The sequence below is a fragment of the Chelonoidis abingdonii genome, chromosome 15 (genome assembly GCF_003597395.2).
Source record: "Chelonoidis abingdonii isolate Lonesome George chromosome 15, CheloAbing_2.0, whole genome shotgun sequence".
Lineage (NCBI taxonomy): Eukaryota > Metazoa > Chordata > Testudines > Testudinidae > Chelonoidis > Chelonoidis abingdonii.
The window spans coordinates 26,400,967-26,416,598 of record NC_133783.1 but is presented as its reverse complement, the minus strand read 5'-3'; the positions used below and the strand labels follow the sequence as shown (position 1 = coordinate 26,416,598).

Below are 15,632 nucleotides of genomic sequence, written 5' to 3'. Positions count from 1 at the left end.
AGCTGCTCTGAAAAAAGTAGGAGGAACCAGGCTAACTCTCCCATAAGATGTGCGATGGAACTCAGTAATGGGCTGTTTTGAGCCCTGTATCAAGAACTGACCTAATCTGAAGACAGTTTGTGAACAAAAATAGTGAAAAAACAGATGGCACTGTCACAGTCAAAGTTCTGAACACTGGGCTTAAGAGAAATGTTGAACACATGCTGAATACCCTGAAGCCTATTTCTGTAGCCTTGAACAAAATGCAGGGAAATAGCTGTTTTATTGCTGATGCTATTGACATTTGGAGGGAACTGAGTGAGAACTTAAAAAGAGAAATATGCAATGACAGAGTTAAATTACAAGCGTTAAAAAAACAAATGGGACAAGCACTGTCTCCAGCTCATTTTCTTGCAAATATTCTCAATACTCGGTACCATGGTCAAACCTTAACTGCTGAAGAAGAGGAGTTGGCTATGACATGGACATCCAGCTATCATCCCTCCATAATGCTAACTGTAATAAACTTCAGAGCTAAGGGTGAACCATTCAAGAAATATATGTTTGCTGATGATGTTTTAAAGAAAGTCACACCAGCGAACTGGTGGAAGTCACTTAAGCACTTGGATTCAAAGACTGTTGAAGTGATAATCTCGCTTTTAATAGCAGTAGCTTCTTCTGCCAGTGTAGAAAGAATATTTTCTTCCTTGGACTAATTCATTCCAAACTGAGAAATTGTTTGGGACCTGAAAAAGCAGGAAAGCTTGCTTTTCTTTTCCAGATTATAAACAAGCAGGAAAAGGAAGCTGAAGATGACTGAGTTAGCTACAGAAGCCAATATTTTAAGTTTCTCATGTTGACCTGGCTGACACAGTCGCTTTAATTTTTTTTTTTTTAATATTTCATTTCACTACTTTAGTTAACAATTTTAACAAAACAATATGACTTGAATGTTTAACTAAACATTTTAACAGAACAAGCATATGAATTTCTGAATTATGTTTGCTCTCCCATTCAGAAAGAAAAATATTAGCCAGTCTCTGAATGGGACAGGAGAGCAATTTTCAATTGTCCACCACTGAGCAGAACTTAACTAGCCAACAAGAATTAAACTCATGCCCCCAAAGAAACATGAATTGCACTCGCATTTTTACCACCATTGCAGAAACAGCAGTCAAGGAATGGAAGAATATATTTCCACATAACAATCCTGTACAACCCCCTCAGTTAGTCAAATCAATACAAAAAAAAAAAGTGATCATAATGACTCCAGCCTTACTGAGACTATATATGTTAATGGTTTGCCTTTGGGGCTCTCTATATGGGGACTTATATTTTGGTTATCATCCGTTTACTTACAAACTTGAACAGTCAATATAGAGGGGTCTGTTTGTAAGTCTGAACATTCATCTCTCCTCATAAGACAAAATGCGGATGTAAGTTACTTACCTCTAACTAATTCTCACTTCTCAGAAAGAAATTAGAAATTCCTCTCTTGGATCCAAGCTTTCAATTGGTGTGGGGGGAGGACCTAGCTGAACTCCCTTCTTACTTTACTGTTCTCTACTAGTAAACTACGTAAGTATGAGGCGACGCACACTTATCCACAGTATATTAAGCAACAGTATTAGTCTCAACTGATTTGTTGTTTCCCCCCAAAACTGTATAGACTCTAGCAAGCACAAAACCACTCCCAACTCTCTGGGGAGAAGGGAAATGGAAATATATTACAGATAAGTATTTTTCCTCTGAAAGGCAAGCAGAAATAATAGATCCTCACTTTCAGACTGAAATTCCAGTAATATTTAGTAACACTAACATGTAAACACTTGTTACAATATAAACAAGTATTTATAATGTAATGCAATTAGCATGGTATGCAACAGTAACAAAAAATTAGATTTCTTTACATGTAGAGAGGATTAAGACAATTCAAAAAGACAACACAAAAAAAATTACTTACGGAAATATCATGAAAAGTTAAATCTATGGGGGCATGAGATCCGGGCTACTCCCAACTCAGAAACAAGTTCTTTAATACTGATGGGCCAAACCTGCATTCATGCCGTGATGCTGAGTCCACGCAATAATGCTTTGACAAAGTATCTGAAGAACTCCGATCGCTGCCCTGCAAATTTCCTGGATAGGAACCAAACTGAGGCTGGCTACCATGCCTCTGACCTCATGCGCCTTAACATGCCCTTGAAGGTTCAGGCCTGCTAAGGAAAAACAATGAGAGATTTTTATCAGACAGCTATTTCTCCATGTTCTTGGAAATATCCTGACCTAATGTATTAGGCGGGGTTTTCAAAGAAGCCCAAGGAAATTAGGTGCCTAAATCCAAAAAGGGATTCAGTAGAATCTGGATGCCTAACTCCTCCATAGATCTCCAACCTTACTGTCCGAACAAAAAGCAGGATGAACGTTCAATAATTTTACTTCACGTGAAGTAAGAGTTAAGGATCCTTTCCACATGTAACTGAGATTGTGCTAGGTGAGTAATTAACTGCTCAGACCTTTAAAACATAGGAGTTCAGCCAGATTCAGACACAGGGAGCACAGATATGAGAATGAAGATCTATTACATTACTACTTGCCTTCTTTTCCCCTCACCCCTAGTTGCTTCTCACCACAGCTAAGTGGTTTCTAAAAAAACTTGGCATGAAACTTAGTCCCCTTCTCCTAGTGACTTGCCATGCTTAAAATTTTGTTTGTGTTTAAACAGCGCATTACAAGAAGTATTCTATTTTCCTATGTGATGCACCAGATACTGTTAAACATGTTTTAAGCAGTTCTAGTCAAATGAATGCATTTCCTCTTTTTAAGAGCTGAAAAAGATAAAATTTAAATACACAGGGGTCAAGAAAGTTATGCCTTTAACAACAACACAATCTGTCATACTACATATGGGTACTGACAATCTGCAAGGGGGGGGGCGGAATTCATTCATTCCACAATGAATTCTGAGTCATAAGCGTTAGCAAAACCTCAGGGCGCACCTCAGCTGAATACCACTTAGTGAGACCAAGTGGAAAGATCACTGGAAAATGTCACAGGCACTCATGTTGGAGGGGAGAGTAAATGCGCGCGCACACACACACACACACCCATCCTCATGCGCATACACAGAGAAAGGACTTTCCTCGCAAAGGCAACCACAAATGTTCTTCATTAACTACTCTTTAGAGACCTCCTACTTAAGGCGAGTGATAGGCTTATGGAGGAGAACAATATCCTAAACTTCACTTATACCTAGAACCAAACTTATGAAGTTTGTAAACTTTTTGTCACATACCCACCATTAACTCCAGCAGCATCTACCAATATTTACTTTTTGCTTTGAAGTGGCCATGTAAATGAAAAATTCAACTCCAATCCTTGGAGATTAATTTCCTGCTTAATATAGCAAAGCAAACTCATGCCACAGCACATAATTCAAAGATCATTCCAAAAATCAAGTAATATTTTGTTACGAAGCTCTAAATTCCCATTTAGCACAGCTACAGAGAACCAATAAAGATTACCAATAAGATCAGGGATGCACTATTATGGGCTCAAACTTCTCACCTTCTTTTTAAAAGGTAATTTTAAAATGTTAAGTGATTAGTCAAGAAAATAGTTTCATTGCCACAGGACTTACAGTGGGGCAGGAGAATATTTAAAGTTATAAAACAGTAAGCAAGAATTTTATGTTTGAAGTAGCCACTTTTCTGTGTGTAGTTACTATCAACAGTATCACGCTCGCCAAAATATTCTGAAGTATAAAGCAAATAACAATATCAAAAGAACCGTTATTCCAATACATCAAAACCATCTTTTAAAATAGTCACACAATCATTGAGTAAGGTTCATGAAAATTTAAGTAGAACAAAATGCCTAAATTAATGGTTTCTCCTGCCAGCCCAGTAGAATCTTCTTGGGAGGAAGCAAAGTGGTACAGAGTTTGTAATGCCAACTCTCCAGGGAAAGTAGGCTGAGGAACCACTGACTATCTCAGATGGGAAGGAAAGACAAAATAAGCAGAGCAGCGAGTGAAAGGAGGTAGAGAAATCAGAGCATTTGTTTTTTCAAGGGGTTCATAAGATTTTTTGTTTTGTTTTGTATTTCTTTTTTGGGGTGGGGGGGAGCTAAGGTGAAACAGACTGTCAGGAGCTGCTGCTCTTTTGCAGTAGGTGAACAGAAAAACTGGGGAAAAGCAGCACACAAGTGTTAGTTCTCCTTTAAAAAGAAGGGATAAGGCAAGCCAAGGATTCATTAAAAAGGCAAGAGGAGAGCTCTGAATCCATTGAGTGAAGGTACCCAAAACTGTTTGATCAGTTGATGTAGGAGGTGTCAATTTATTATGTTTTGGGTAGCAAATTAGATTGGTGAGAATGTGAAGAAATGGCTACTTAAATTTAATAGATTTGACTAGAGGGAATTGGTGGTGGGGATTTGGCATTTTTAATTCAGGTTGCACTAAGGTAAACAGTTACATAAACAGGTGTTGAAACTTTTCCAACCCTGCACCCAGAAGCAACAAAAATGAGAGCAACAGACTCATCAGCAACATATCAGTTTTGTACCTAATTTCTCTCATCTCATTCTGGAACCAAAACCTTTACATCAATACCTGTCTTGAATTAGATACCCCATATGAACTTACTCACAGTACCTCCCTACCCAAGACGACAGGTTCCATCTAGATGATGACTGTTCATCCATAGTTTGCTCTCCTATAAAGAGTTAATCCAACTAGAAAAAAATCCAGCAAATTATATTTTAAAATTAGTTCTTTGTCTTAAAATGTTACATTACACCCTCTCTTCAGTCTCGCTTGTTGAAAGTCACTAAATACCTTTCTCCTCCCAAGGAAGAGAATTGTGTAGTCCTGCAACTATGTTCGGTCCCATATCAGAAACGTATGGTCCTCAAGAGATCATCTAGTCCAGCCCCCTGCTCTGAGTCAGGACCAAGCATACCTAGATAACCCGTGACATGTGTTCGTCTAATCTGCTCTTAAAAACCTCCAGTGATGGGGATTCCACAACCTTCCTTGGAAGTCTATTTCAGACCTTAATTACCCTTATAGATAGAAAGTTTTTTGTAATATCTAACCTAGATATCCCTGTTCCTATCAATTAGAACAGGGGTGGCCCATTTGCAGCTCTTCAGAAGTTAATGTGGCTAATTGTATAGCACCAGTTCTGGGGCTGGAGCTACAGGTGCCAACTTTCTAATGTGCTGGGGGATGCTCACTGCTCAACCCCTGGCTCTGTCCTCTCTCCACTCCTTCCTGCGCCCTCCCCTGAGCCTGCAGTGCCCTTCCTACTCCTCGAGCCTCCTGCAAGCCATGAAACAGCTGATTGGCAGGTGTGGGGAGGGAGAGGGAGGCGCTGATCAGCAGGGTGCGGGAACTGATGGGGGGCTGCTGATGTATTATTGTGGCTCTTTGGCAATGTACATTAGTAAATTCTGGCTCCTTCTCAGGCTCAACCTGGCCACTCCTCAATTAGAAGCAACACTAGCTCCTAGTACACCCATTGTAGTTAAACAACAGACACACTGAACCGGGGATTTTGAAATTCAAAATCCAGCTCTTACTGAAAACTATAAACTGAAGTATTACCCAAAGATTTTTTTCTGTTTCTGAGTGTACATTTACAGCACTGTGCAAGTGCGTCGACTGCTATTTGTTAGCAAAGTATTAGGTGTGAATTTCATTTTTACAGTTTGGTTTCCTATCAACTTTTCGTAGACACTATGGTATTTCAACAGTATTGGATACAAGTTTTTTTCCTTATCCCCTCTGCAAGACTTCCTTTTCCTTTCTCTATTTTGGTGGCATCTGACAGAGCAAGACCTGTAAGTTATCCAAAAACACATACTTACGACAGCAGGAAATGCATACTTTGCTTCTTATAATTGCTGGCAGTTATGGTTAGAATGGTCTTAACCCCACTTTCTAAAGCCATGAACTCAAGAGCACTGAAGTTTAACACAAGTAACAGGCAAGAAGTTAAACATTTGCCCACTGTCTTAGGGAGACATGGAACAATTCAAGTTGTGGTGGTTTTATTTTGTTAAAAAACACCCCACAAAACACCCCAATTCTTTCCAGATAACTTTTTATTCCCTGTAAGCACGAGAAGCTTCCCACAAAGCACTTAATTCTGAAGAGGGAAACAAAGTCTACCTCGCTCTGAGGCATGTTATCTTATGGGTCCTGATGCAGCGTGCTGGGCTTCTATTGAGGATGTACTCCCACATCCTGGTCAGACCAGCCATATTAAGGAAATGTACTGTGTTTGCTCTGCACAAATGGAACACTTTTTAGAACACAGCCACCTTGAATTACTATGATTAAGTAGCCTAGAAAACAAAATTTGGAATTCTTCCAGGGTTTTCCTTTAAAGAAAATTTGCCCCAAGGAAAAGTTGTAGTGATTTTATTACAAAGTTTGTGATATTTGGTGTTTTCTTGGAGCCTGAAGTCAGATAATTACATCAACTATCATTTGAATAAAGTTTCTATCCCTCTGGGCTGCACAGAAAAAAAAAAGGGAAACTTGACCACTGAAGGCTCAAAAACAAGACAAAAACCACCACAAATTATCTTTAAAATCATGATTTTTAAGCCAATCTATTTTTCAGTGCTTGCATTTGGCAGTACTGAAGTGGGCTGTATGGCTGAAATATATTTCCTACAGTGCAGAGATGTGTTTCCTAACTCTCAAGAGATGAGCTAGGAGGACCAAGACTATACAAATGATGAGTCATGAGGCTTTGATTAGGGAAGTTTAGGAATAGAGATGAAGGAAAATTCTGCATCAGAGGTATAGCAAAGAAGGCTTCAATTGAATTACTGTTGGCTCTCAGCAATATACTATCTGTTTTTTTGTTGTTGTTTTGACAGGGTAGAGGCATGGTGTCACACACATACACAGAGGAATGTAGTATCTGTTTGTACTTTTCTTCAAAGCCTATACATATGCTCCTGCTAGACCACAAAGGCCTGGTCTACACTTTAAATTCAGGTAGATATAGCTACAATGCTCATAGGTGGGAAATGTTGGCTCCATAGTTATGCATCCTAACTTTTGGTGTAGACACAGTTAAGTTGATAGAAAAATGTTTCCATCAATCTAACTACCACTGCCTGGGGAGGTGGTGTTTCCATAGCAATGGGGAAAAACCATTTTTTTCCTCTATAGGCTACATCTACACTACGGGATTATTGTACAATGCCGAAGCTATGTCACTATAGTCAGTCAATGCAGTGTACGCATGGCTCAGAAGGTTTCCAAAGCTCCTTTTCCCCCTGTTAGGAACATTAAAGTTCTATTCATGTTTAAAACCATGATAGGCGATATCTATTAGGGAAGCAAAAACCCACAAATAAGCCTCATCTAGCAACATTAAGGACACACTGCTTTTAGGATGTTCAACTGAAAATTATAGCTGTCATACAAAGCTATAATACTAGGAGTAGAATTATTTCAGCAGAATTGAGTAACACCACTTTATTCTGTTTTGTGTCAAATATTTTTTTAATGCTTATAAGTGAGGAATGGATATCACTAACAATAGCCCAAAATAGTGCAGGCATGCCCCTCCCACCCACAGCTATACAAAAAGACTCCAATTCTTCTGTACAGCCAATTAACATCCTTTGCTTGGTCTTTTGAACCAGGATGTGACATTAACATCCACTGGGCACTTGGCAAAGAGCAAAATTATTTCCATTTAAAGAGCCAAGCTGTGCTTAAATGGCAATTTTCAGGTGTAAGGCCTCAACCTACATTTCTCCTCCTCCTCCTCCTCCTCTAGGGATGGAGTTAGGGGATGATTAGTAAGGACTGGATTTTGTCACAGCATAATTCATGGCATAATCATAGTAAAAATAATTTCACACTACGACCATCTTGTGGACCCTGCTGCCATGCATCAACAGTTTGTTAGTTCATTTTGATCTAGCCTTTTTTGAAACAGGCCTGGATCAAAGTTAACTAAATAACGATCACAGAACCTGTGAATTTGCCATTTATGTGAACCCTACTGCTGCACATTAACAGTTGGTTAGTTTGTTTTGATCTAGTCTCATTTCAAAGAGGAATATATTAAAGCAAACCAATGAACTATTAATGAGCAGCTGTAGGATCCATAAAATTGGCAAAATTTACAGGTTCCTTGACAGTGGTGATGACCATGATAACGTATCCTTAATTGTTATATTACATATTTGAAGCCAGCTGAGTCCTGGGTTGCCGCACTCATGTAGGAGACAGAGTTTAATTTTCAGTCTCACACCAAATTGACATGGACTAGCCGTGCTAAGAGGGTGCTGAGCTCCAGTTGGTAGTGAAAGGAACACCTAGGAAAAGGAACAGTGAAACATCTGAGTATAATTCACGTGAATTCCGAAAGTCAAAGGCCTGGTCTATAAGACAGGGTTAGGTCAAATTTAGCCGCATTAGGTTGATTTAAAAATGTCCATGTCTACACAACCAACCCCGTTCCATCGACCTAAAAGGGCTCTTAAAATCGACTTATGTACTCCTCCCTGGCGAGGGGAGTAGTGCTAAAATCAACTTTGCTGGGTCGAATTTGGGGTAGTGCAGATACAAATCGACAGTACTGGCCTCCGGGAGCTATCCCAGAGTGCTCCATTGTGACTGCTCTGGACAGCACTTTGAACTGCGATGCACTAGCCAGGCACACAGGAAAAGCCCTGGGAACTTTTGAATTTCATTTCCTGTTTGGTCAGCGTGGCAAACTCACCAGCACAGGTGACCATGCAGTCCCCCCAGAATCGTACAACGTTTCTACACTCCCCGTATCAGCTCTGTCCCTGAGATTACTGCAGATTAGAAGACCAAAAAAACCACACTCATGATACCATGTTTTCTGAGCTCATGCAGTTCTGGCACAGCTTAATGCACGGAGCCATTCAGTAGCAGAGGCCAGGAAAGAATTAAGGGAGCACAAAGAGCAGAGGCAGAACGTGATGCTGATGCTAACGTGCAAGCAAACAGACATGATGAAGTGTCTGTTGGAGTTGCAGGAAAGCCAACAAGAGCACAGATCCCCGCTGCATCCACTGTATAACCGCTTATCCTCCTCCCCATGTTCCATAGCCTCCTCACCCAGATGTCCAAGAATGCAGGGGGGAGGCTCCGGGCACTCAGCCACTCCACTCCAGAGGATGGCCCAAGCAACAGAAGGATGCCATTCAAACAGTTTGATTTTTAGTGTGGTTGCAATAAGCAATGTGGCCTTGTCCCTTCCTCCTCCCACACCCCACCCAGACTACCTTGTCCGTTATCTCATTTTTAAAAAAAAATTAAGAATGCATGGTTTCAAAACAATAGTTACTTTATTTCAAAGGAGGAAGGGTGATTGGCTTACAGGGAATTAAAATCAACAAAGGGGGCGGGTTTGCATCAAGGGAAACACACACAACTGTCATACCAAAGCCTGGCCAGTCACGAAACTGGTTTTCAAAGCCTCTGTGATGCACGACGTGCCTTGCTGTGCTCTTCTAATCGTGCCGGTGTCTGGTGCAAAACGATTGTCTGCCATTGCTTTCACGGAGAGAGGGGCGACTGACGACATGTACCCAAAACCACCTGCGACAATGTTTCTGCGCCCTCAAGCATTGGGAGTTTAACCGAGAATTCCAATGGGCGGCAGAGACTGCAGGAACTGTGAGATAGCTACCCACAGTGCGCTGCTCTGTAAGTCGATGCTAGCCACAGTAGTGAGGACACACTCCACCGACTTAATGTGCTTAGTGTGGACATACACAATCGACTGTATAAAATTGATTAAAAAAAAAAAAACAACCTAATTTTGTAGCGTAGGCATACCCAAAAAGAGCAACACCAACAGCTCCAGAGAGTCTCCATCCAAGATGATATATTTGTTGCTGAGTCTTAGAAAGAATTAGAAGACCCTTTACTTGACGAAGGGTTTTTCCTACACTTAGAGGGCCACAGCTGCACCAGTGCAGCATTGTAACACTTGGTGAAAATGCTACCTACACTAGATGAGGGCTTCTCCCATTGACATAGCTACCACATCTTGGGGAGGTGGAGTACCTACACTGATGGGAGAAGCCCTCCCGTCGACATAGAGCTGTCTACACCAGGGGTAGAGTCAGTAGAACTGCATCACTCAGGCATGTGGATCTTCCACACTCCCTGAGTGAAGTAGTTACACTGACATAAGTTGGTAGTGTAGACCAAGCCGGAAAGACCCCACCAATTCAATCAAATTGCAAACTTTGCATTTTCACAAATGAACGTTTAATACTGGACTGCATTGCTACACTGCTCTTTCATCCCAGTTTATGACAACATTTTACAGACATTACATGTAGTTATATTATTACATGGAGGTTTTCAGCAGATTTATTAAGATACTGTGTAGGGGCCAGATGAGACTGGTCTCACAAGGACACCCCAAGAAGCCTTTGAAGTTTTTAAACTCTAAAAAAACAAGTCCAAGATTTCAGTGTAATGATTCTAGGTGCCTCCATTTTTGCTTAGCCCTGACATCTTCAAGAGGCTTGCTTTACACGGTTGTGCGATTTCTGAAAGTCAGATGCCCTCCTTTACAATGTCCCAGAAGTTGGATGCACCAAAACGGAGACACCCAAAAATCACTAGTTACTCTTGAAAATCTTGGCCCTAGTCTTTTTGACTTTCCAATTGCTCAAACATTACAGTACTCTGAGAAAGAGAATGGATTTGTTTCTAAGAGCCATCCTCAATTTTGGCAGAGGTCAAAAAACAGCTTTCAACTTATCTGGCTGCCTTGTCAAGATCCTTCTGCCTCTTTTATCATCATATTCTTTGTTTCTGTTTCATGGATGCATAGATTTCAAGGACAAAAGGGACTACTGTGATCTTGTTTGACCTTCTGTATAACACAGGACATTTAACGTCTCCAAAATAGCCCCTAGAACACATCTTGTAGGACAACATCTCATTTTGATGTAACAATTGCCAGTAATGGAGACTTCAAAACTCTTGGTAAACCGTGTCAATGCTTAGTTATCCTTACTTAAAAATGTACTCCTTATTTCCAGTCTGAATTTGTCTGGCTTCAATTTCCAGCCATTGGTTTGTGTTATACCTTTATCTGCTAGATTAATGAGCCTATTATCAAATATTCATTCCCATATAGGTACTTTTAGATATCAGCGTCTGGCTTGCTGTCTTCCTAAACTGTGTTCGGGAGATCTCGGGGACAGGTGCCAGTCCATACATCGGTCACCATAGTTGAGAAACTGTTCTAGACTATAATCAATTCTCCCCTTAATTTTCTTAAGATAAGCAGACTGAACTCCCTGAGTGTCACTACAAGGCAAGTTTTCTAATCCTTTAATCATTCTCGTGGCTATTCTATGAACTCTCTATAAATTTATCAACATCCTTCTTCTTTTGTGGACACCAGAACTGGACACACTACTCCAGCAGAGGTCACACCAGTGCCAAATACATAGGTAAATATCTTTTCCACTCTTGCTCGAGATTCCCCTGTTTATGCATCCAAGGATTGCATTAGCCCTTTTGGCCACAGCATCACACTGGGAGCTCATGTTGAAATGATTATCTACTCTCATCCCCAAATCCTTTCCAGAGACAGTTTCCCAAGATAGAGATCCCCATCCCATAAGTAAGGGATACATTCTGTGTTCCTAGATTATAGATGTATGTTTAGGCATATTAAAATGCAGTGATGTGAGAAGATTCTGACACCCACTCGCTTAAGCTTCAGAGCCCAAGCTCTGGCCTGAGTCACATCTTCAAAGTGCTGCCTACACAGCTATTCTTAGAGTGCCAGCACAAGCCCCACTAGCCTGAGTCTGTTGAGCCAGGATGGGAGGCTCATTCCCGTGAGCTCCAACATGCTATGTAGACATACTCCTGTGTAAAAATTATACACATTGTCTGTTCTCTTGATACTAAAGGAGATAAATGCATCGAGCAAATACACTAAAGTAAGTAGTGTTTTAGTACAACCTCTAGCACTCAAATATAAGTCCACAGGGGTAATTCAAGATCTCAACTCTATACAAAAGACAACTATAAAAGAGAGTTTTAGAAAATCCCTCTCCCTCCACAAATTTGTGCATGACAATCTTTGGTCAGGCCAACATCACTTATCCAAGGCACAAACAGTCTGGAAGAGTTCATATACTACAATTTCCCTCAAACCTACAAAACTAACCAGCTGTGTTGTTCAATTGACAGTTTGAGGTACAGTTCTCACTTTCCAAGCACTAAAAACTGACAAGAACACACAACACATTTATGATTAATCCTACATGTTTTGCAATAGACAAACTGATTAATTTTGATTCCTTAATGAGGATTTTTTGTTTTATATGACTATCAACCTACTAAAAGTAGCATGTATCTCTTAACTACAGTTAATCTTTTTATGTTCTAATTTGCTGAAGCACTTAGATAGACAACTGTGTAATATATTTGTCACCATCTTTATTCATCAGTGACCAGATCTGTTTACTGTATTCATTTTCAAGAGGAAGTGAGTGGGGGGAGGGTAGATGCACATGCATGTGGAAACACTATATTCATTAAAGTTACTGTATTATGTTTACTTACATACTCTAGTCATCAGCCAATATCATGCACTTTATGGGAAACTAATCTGAACTTTCTACTTTTACACACATGCCTCTTACTTCCACTATCAGATGAGCCTCTTTAACAGTCAAACAAAGCCATGAAAGGCAAGCTCCTACAGAGCATAACTACAAACTAGTACAATTGAGCAAGGTTTTGGTGTTCAGTGTAATAAATGGCAGGGACCTGCTCATCACAGCAGGTTGGCTGGAATGCATTAGAACACTGACAGTTCCAATAGTTGTGGAAGCAAAAGTGTCACTTCCAGAAATATGAATGGTCACTGTACTTGGTCATGAAAGTTAAAGGTATTGGCAAGTGATCACACTTTCTTCTTCTGAGGAAAGAAACTTCAGAGATGTGCAAGTGCTAAATAGTTTCAAAAACAAAGATTTGACTTCAACAATTTTCATTTTGAGCAAAAATATGTTTTAATAAATTATGTATCTGGTTCATATTGAGCATTACAAGTACTCATAGTGAATATCTAAAAGCTAGATGAGGGAAGACAATTAAAATTCCTGTTATTTGCTGGAGCATCTGATTTCTATTAATTTTTTTGTAGAGTACTACATTAAACTTAGGGTTTTGAGACAGCTAAATATCACTGAAAGTTATGTTCATTTCAATTGTCCACTATGATACCAGTCAGCTCTGTATTCTTGGGGAACCAGGGCACACTATCCAGCCTGTCTGACTCATGAAAGATAATGTGTCCCCGCCCCCCCCGCCACCACACACACACACACACACACCAGTCTCTGCTTAAACCAAAACCCATCAGAGAAAAGACTTGCAGAGAGCAATGAAGGGAGGATGGGAGACACCTAAACCCCTCCTGACAAGGGTGACAAGATTAAGACATCTCCATAAGAATACAGAAAGAACAGAGACAAGAACAGAGACAACTCGGCCTCATCTGCACGAAGGACCGGACAGGGAGACATCTCAATGTGCATACAGCAGGGGTCGGCAACCTTTCAGAAGTGGTGTGACGAGTCTTCATTTATTCACTCTAATTTAAGGTTTCGCATGCCAGTAATACATTTTAAAGTTTTTAGAAGGTCTCTTTCTATAAGTCTATAATATATAACTAAACTATTGTTGTATGTAAAGTAAATAAGGTGTTTAAAATGTTTAAGAAGTTTCATTTAGGATTAAATTAAAATGCAGAGCCCCCAGACCGGTAGCCAGGACCTGGGCAGTGTGAGTGCCACTGAAAATCAGCTTGCGTGCCGCCTTCGGCACGCGTACCATAGGTTGCCTACCTCTGGCATACAGCATGGAGAACAGAGAACCAGCACATCCGTTGGCCCGCACCGCTTCCCGTAGTCCCCATTGACAGAACCGCAGCCACTGGGAGTTGCGATTGGCCAAACCTGTAGATGCGGCAGGTAAACAAACTGGCCTGGCCCGCCAGGGTGCTTATTCTGGAGAGCCATGTGCCAAAGGTTGCTGATCCCTGGTCTAGCCTAAATAAACTGATGACTGAAGGGTTTTACCAATAAACAAATCTAGCATTCTCCCTTGAAGCATTAGAGATTTTTGTAGCGGAAAATACACTCACCCTCCAGTCAGTGTTCTGATGCATAGACCCAAACTCTGCATCAGTTCCACTGAGACTCCATCTCCTGACTGATCGTGCTGGGGCTCTGCCTGTCTCCTGCCCTCAGCTACCATCATCATCTGGGAACCTTGACCAGTCCAAGCTTCAGGGAGCAATGAGATCCCCTTCCTTCTCTCTGTTTTCCTTTCTAGCTTAGGTATTAACCTTTAATAATGTAGGTTATGTTGGGTTAGCCCTCCTTGTGTAGTTATCACCATTACTCAATAAATAACTTTTATGGCTAAGCTGGTTGCTTCTCTCTCTCTTGCTGAGCTTTACTCTTTTGTGTTTTTAGCTTCCCCCCCATTTACTCTACAGTGAAGCTTCTTTTACCTAAGCTAAAGATCCCTGCAGTGCCAATAATTCCGTGGCGTTGCTCAACAAGTAGGTTACTACCAGTACAATTGTGATGTGAGAATGGGGATAGGGACATCCTGAATCTGGGACGCGTAACGGTGGCAGCTTGAAAGTACTGCTTCACTCAGTCCATTGAGTCCAGGGGCATATAAGAGGTCAGCTTGAAAGTGCTGGTTGACCTAGTCCCCTCAAACTTGCTCTGTTAGTGTGTGTGCGTGCGCGCGCATGGTTCTGGAGCCAGAGGAACCCAGCCTTAGGAAAGCGTCATTGGGAAGGGACTTGCAAAAGGGAGGAGTAGAGCTCCATGTTAAAACACATGTGACATAAGCAGTACATTGACAGAATTACACATCATTCTTCTCCCAACCCCCCCCCACCCAGAAGAGTAAACCAAATAAATGAGCATACCCCAAAGTAATGGGCAAATCTGGTAACAACTATTACTTACCTTTTCTAAAAAGGAAGGAAAAATCAGCAGTTTACATTTTCTTTTTTGAGAATCAATCATTTCAGAGACAACTTTCACCAGGATCCTACTTCCATCTCAAATAACATTATTGCCACCACAGGCATTCATGGGAAGGAATGCATTCTTCCTTGCATTCTTTTCTGGAAGATCCTCAGGTATAATGTGGATTTTGTAATTAAGTTTTATCTGCAACATTCATAGGTGTTTCTGTTAAACTACTGCACTGGGGCACCCAATTTAACTGGAAGGTTCCAACACTAGCATCAGACATCTGGCAGAAATTAAATACATACAAGCATAATCACTTGAGAAACTTGAAAATGATTTCTGTGCTTTACAGCCCAACTTCACAAAACACGGTGAGGCTCTAACTAATACCAAGATTATCTAGCAAATATAGAGTTCCAAAGCACCATGTGATGGGGTGTCTACCCCATACAGGACTGGAAGGGGTTAAGGTGGCCAAATAGGCCTATTAACTGGCCAGACTGCACCTGGAGGAGAAGCCAAAGAGGGCTGGAACCTAATTGCTGATGGTATCCAGCTGACGAGGTACAGGTGGAGCCTATATAAGCCAGGAACAGAGC

At 40.9% G+C, this 15,632-nt stretch overlaps 1 protein-coding gene across 5 annotated transcripts in view; it reads right to left on the bottom strand.

Moving 5' to 3' along the window:
- MCU (mitochondrial calcium uniporter) overlaps positions 1-15,632 on the bottom strand; it is a 191,684-nt gene that overhangs the window by 101,851 nt on the left and 74,201 nt on the right. The window contains exon 1 of one of the 5 annotated variants that reach the window (XM_032765861.2): positions 2,034-2,153. The exons of the other annotated variants lie outside the window; for them this stretch is intronic. Within the exon in view, the coding sequence (XP_032621752.1) occupies positions 2,034-2,039 (6 nt within the window). The 5' untranslated portion in view covers positions 2,040-2,153. Of the gene's footprint in view, positions 1-2,033; positions 2,154-15,632 lie in introns of those variants that run through there. 5 annotated transcript variants of the gene reach the window in all.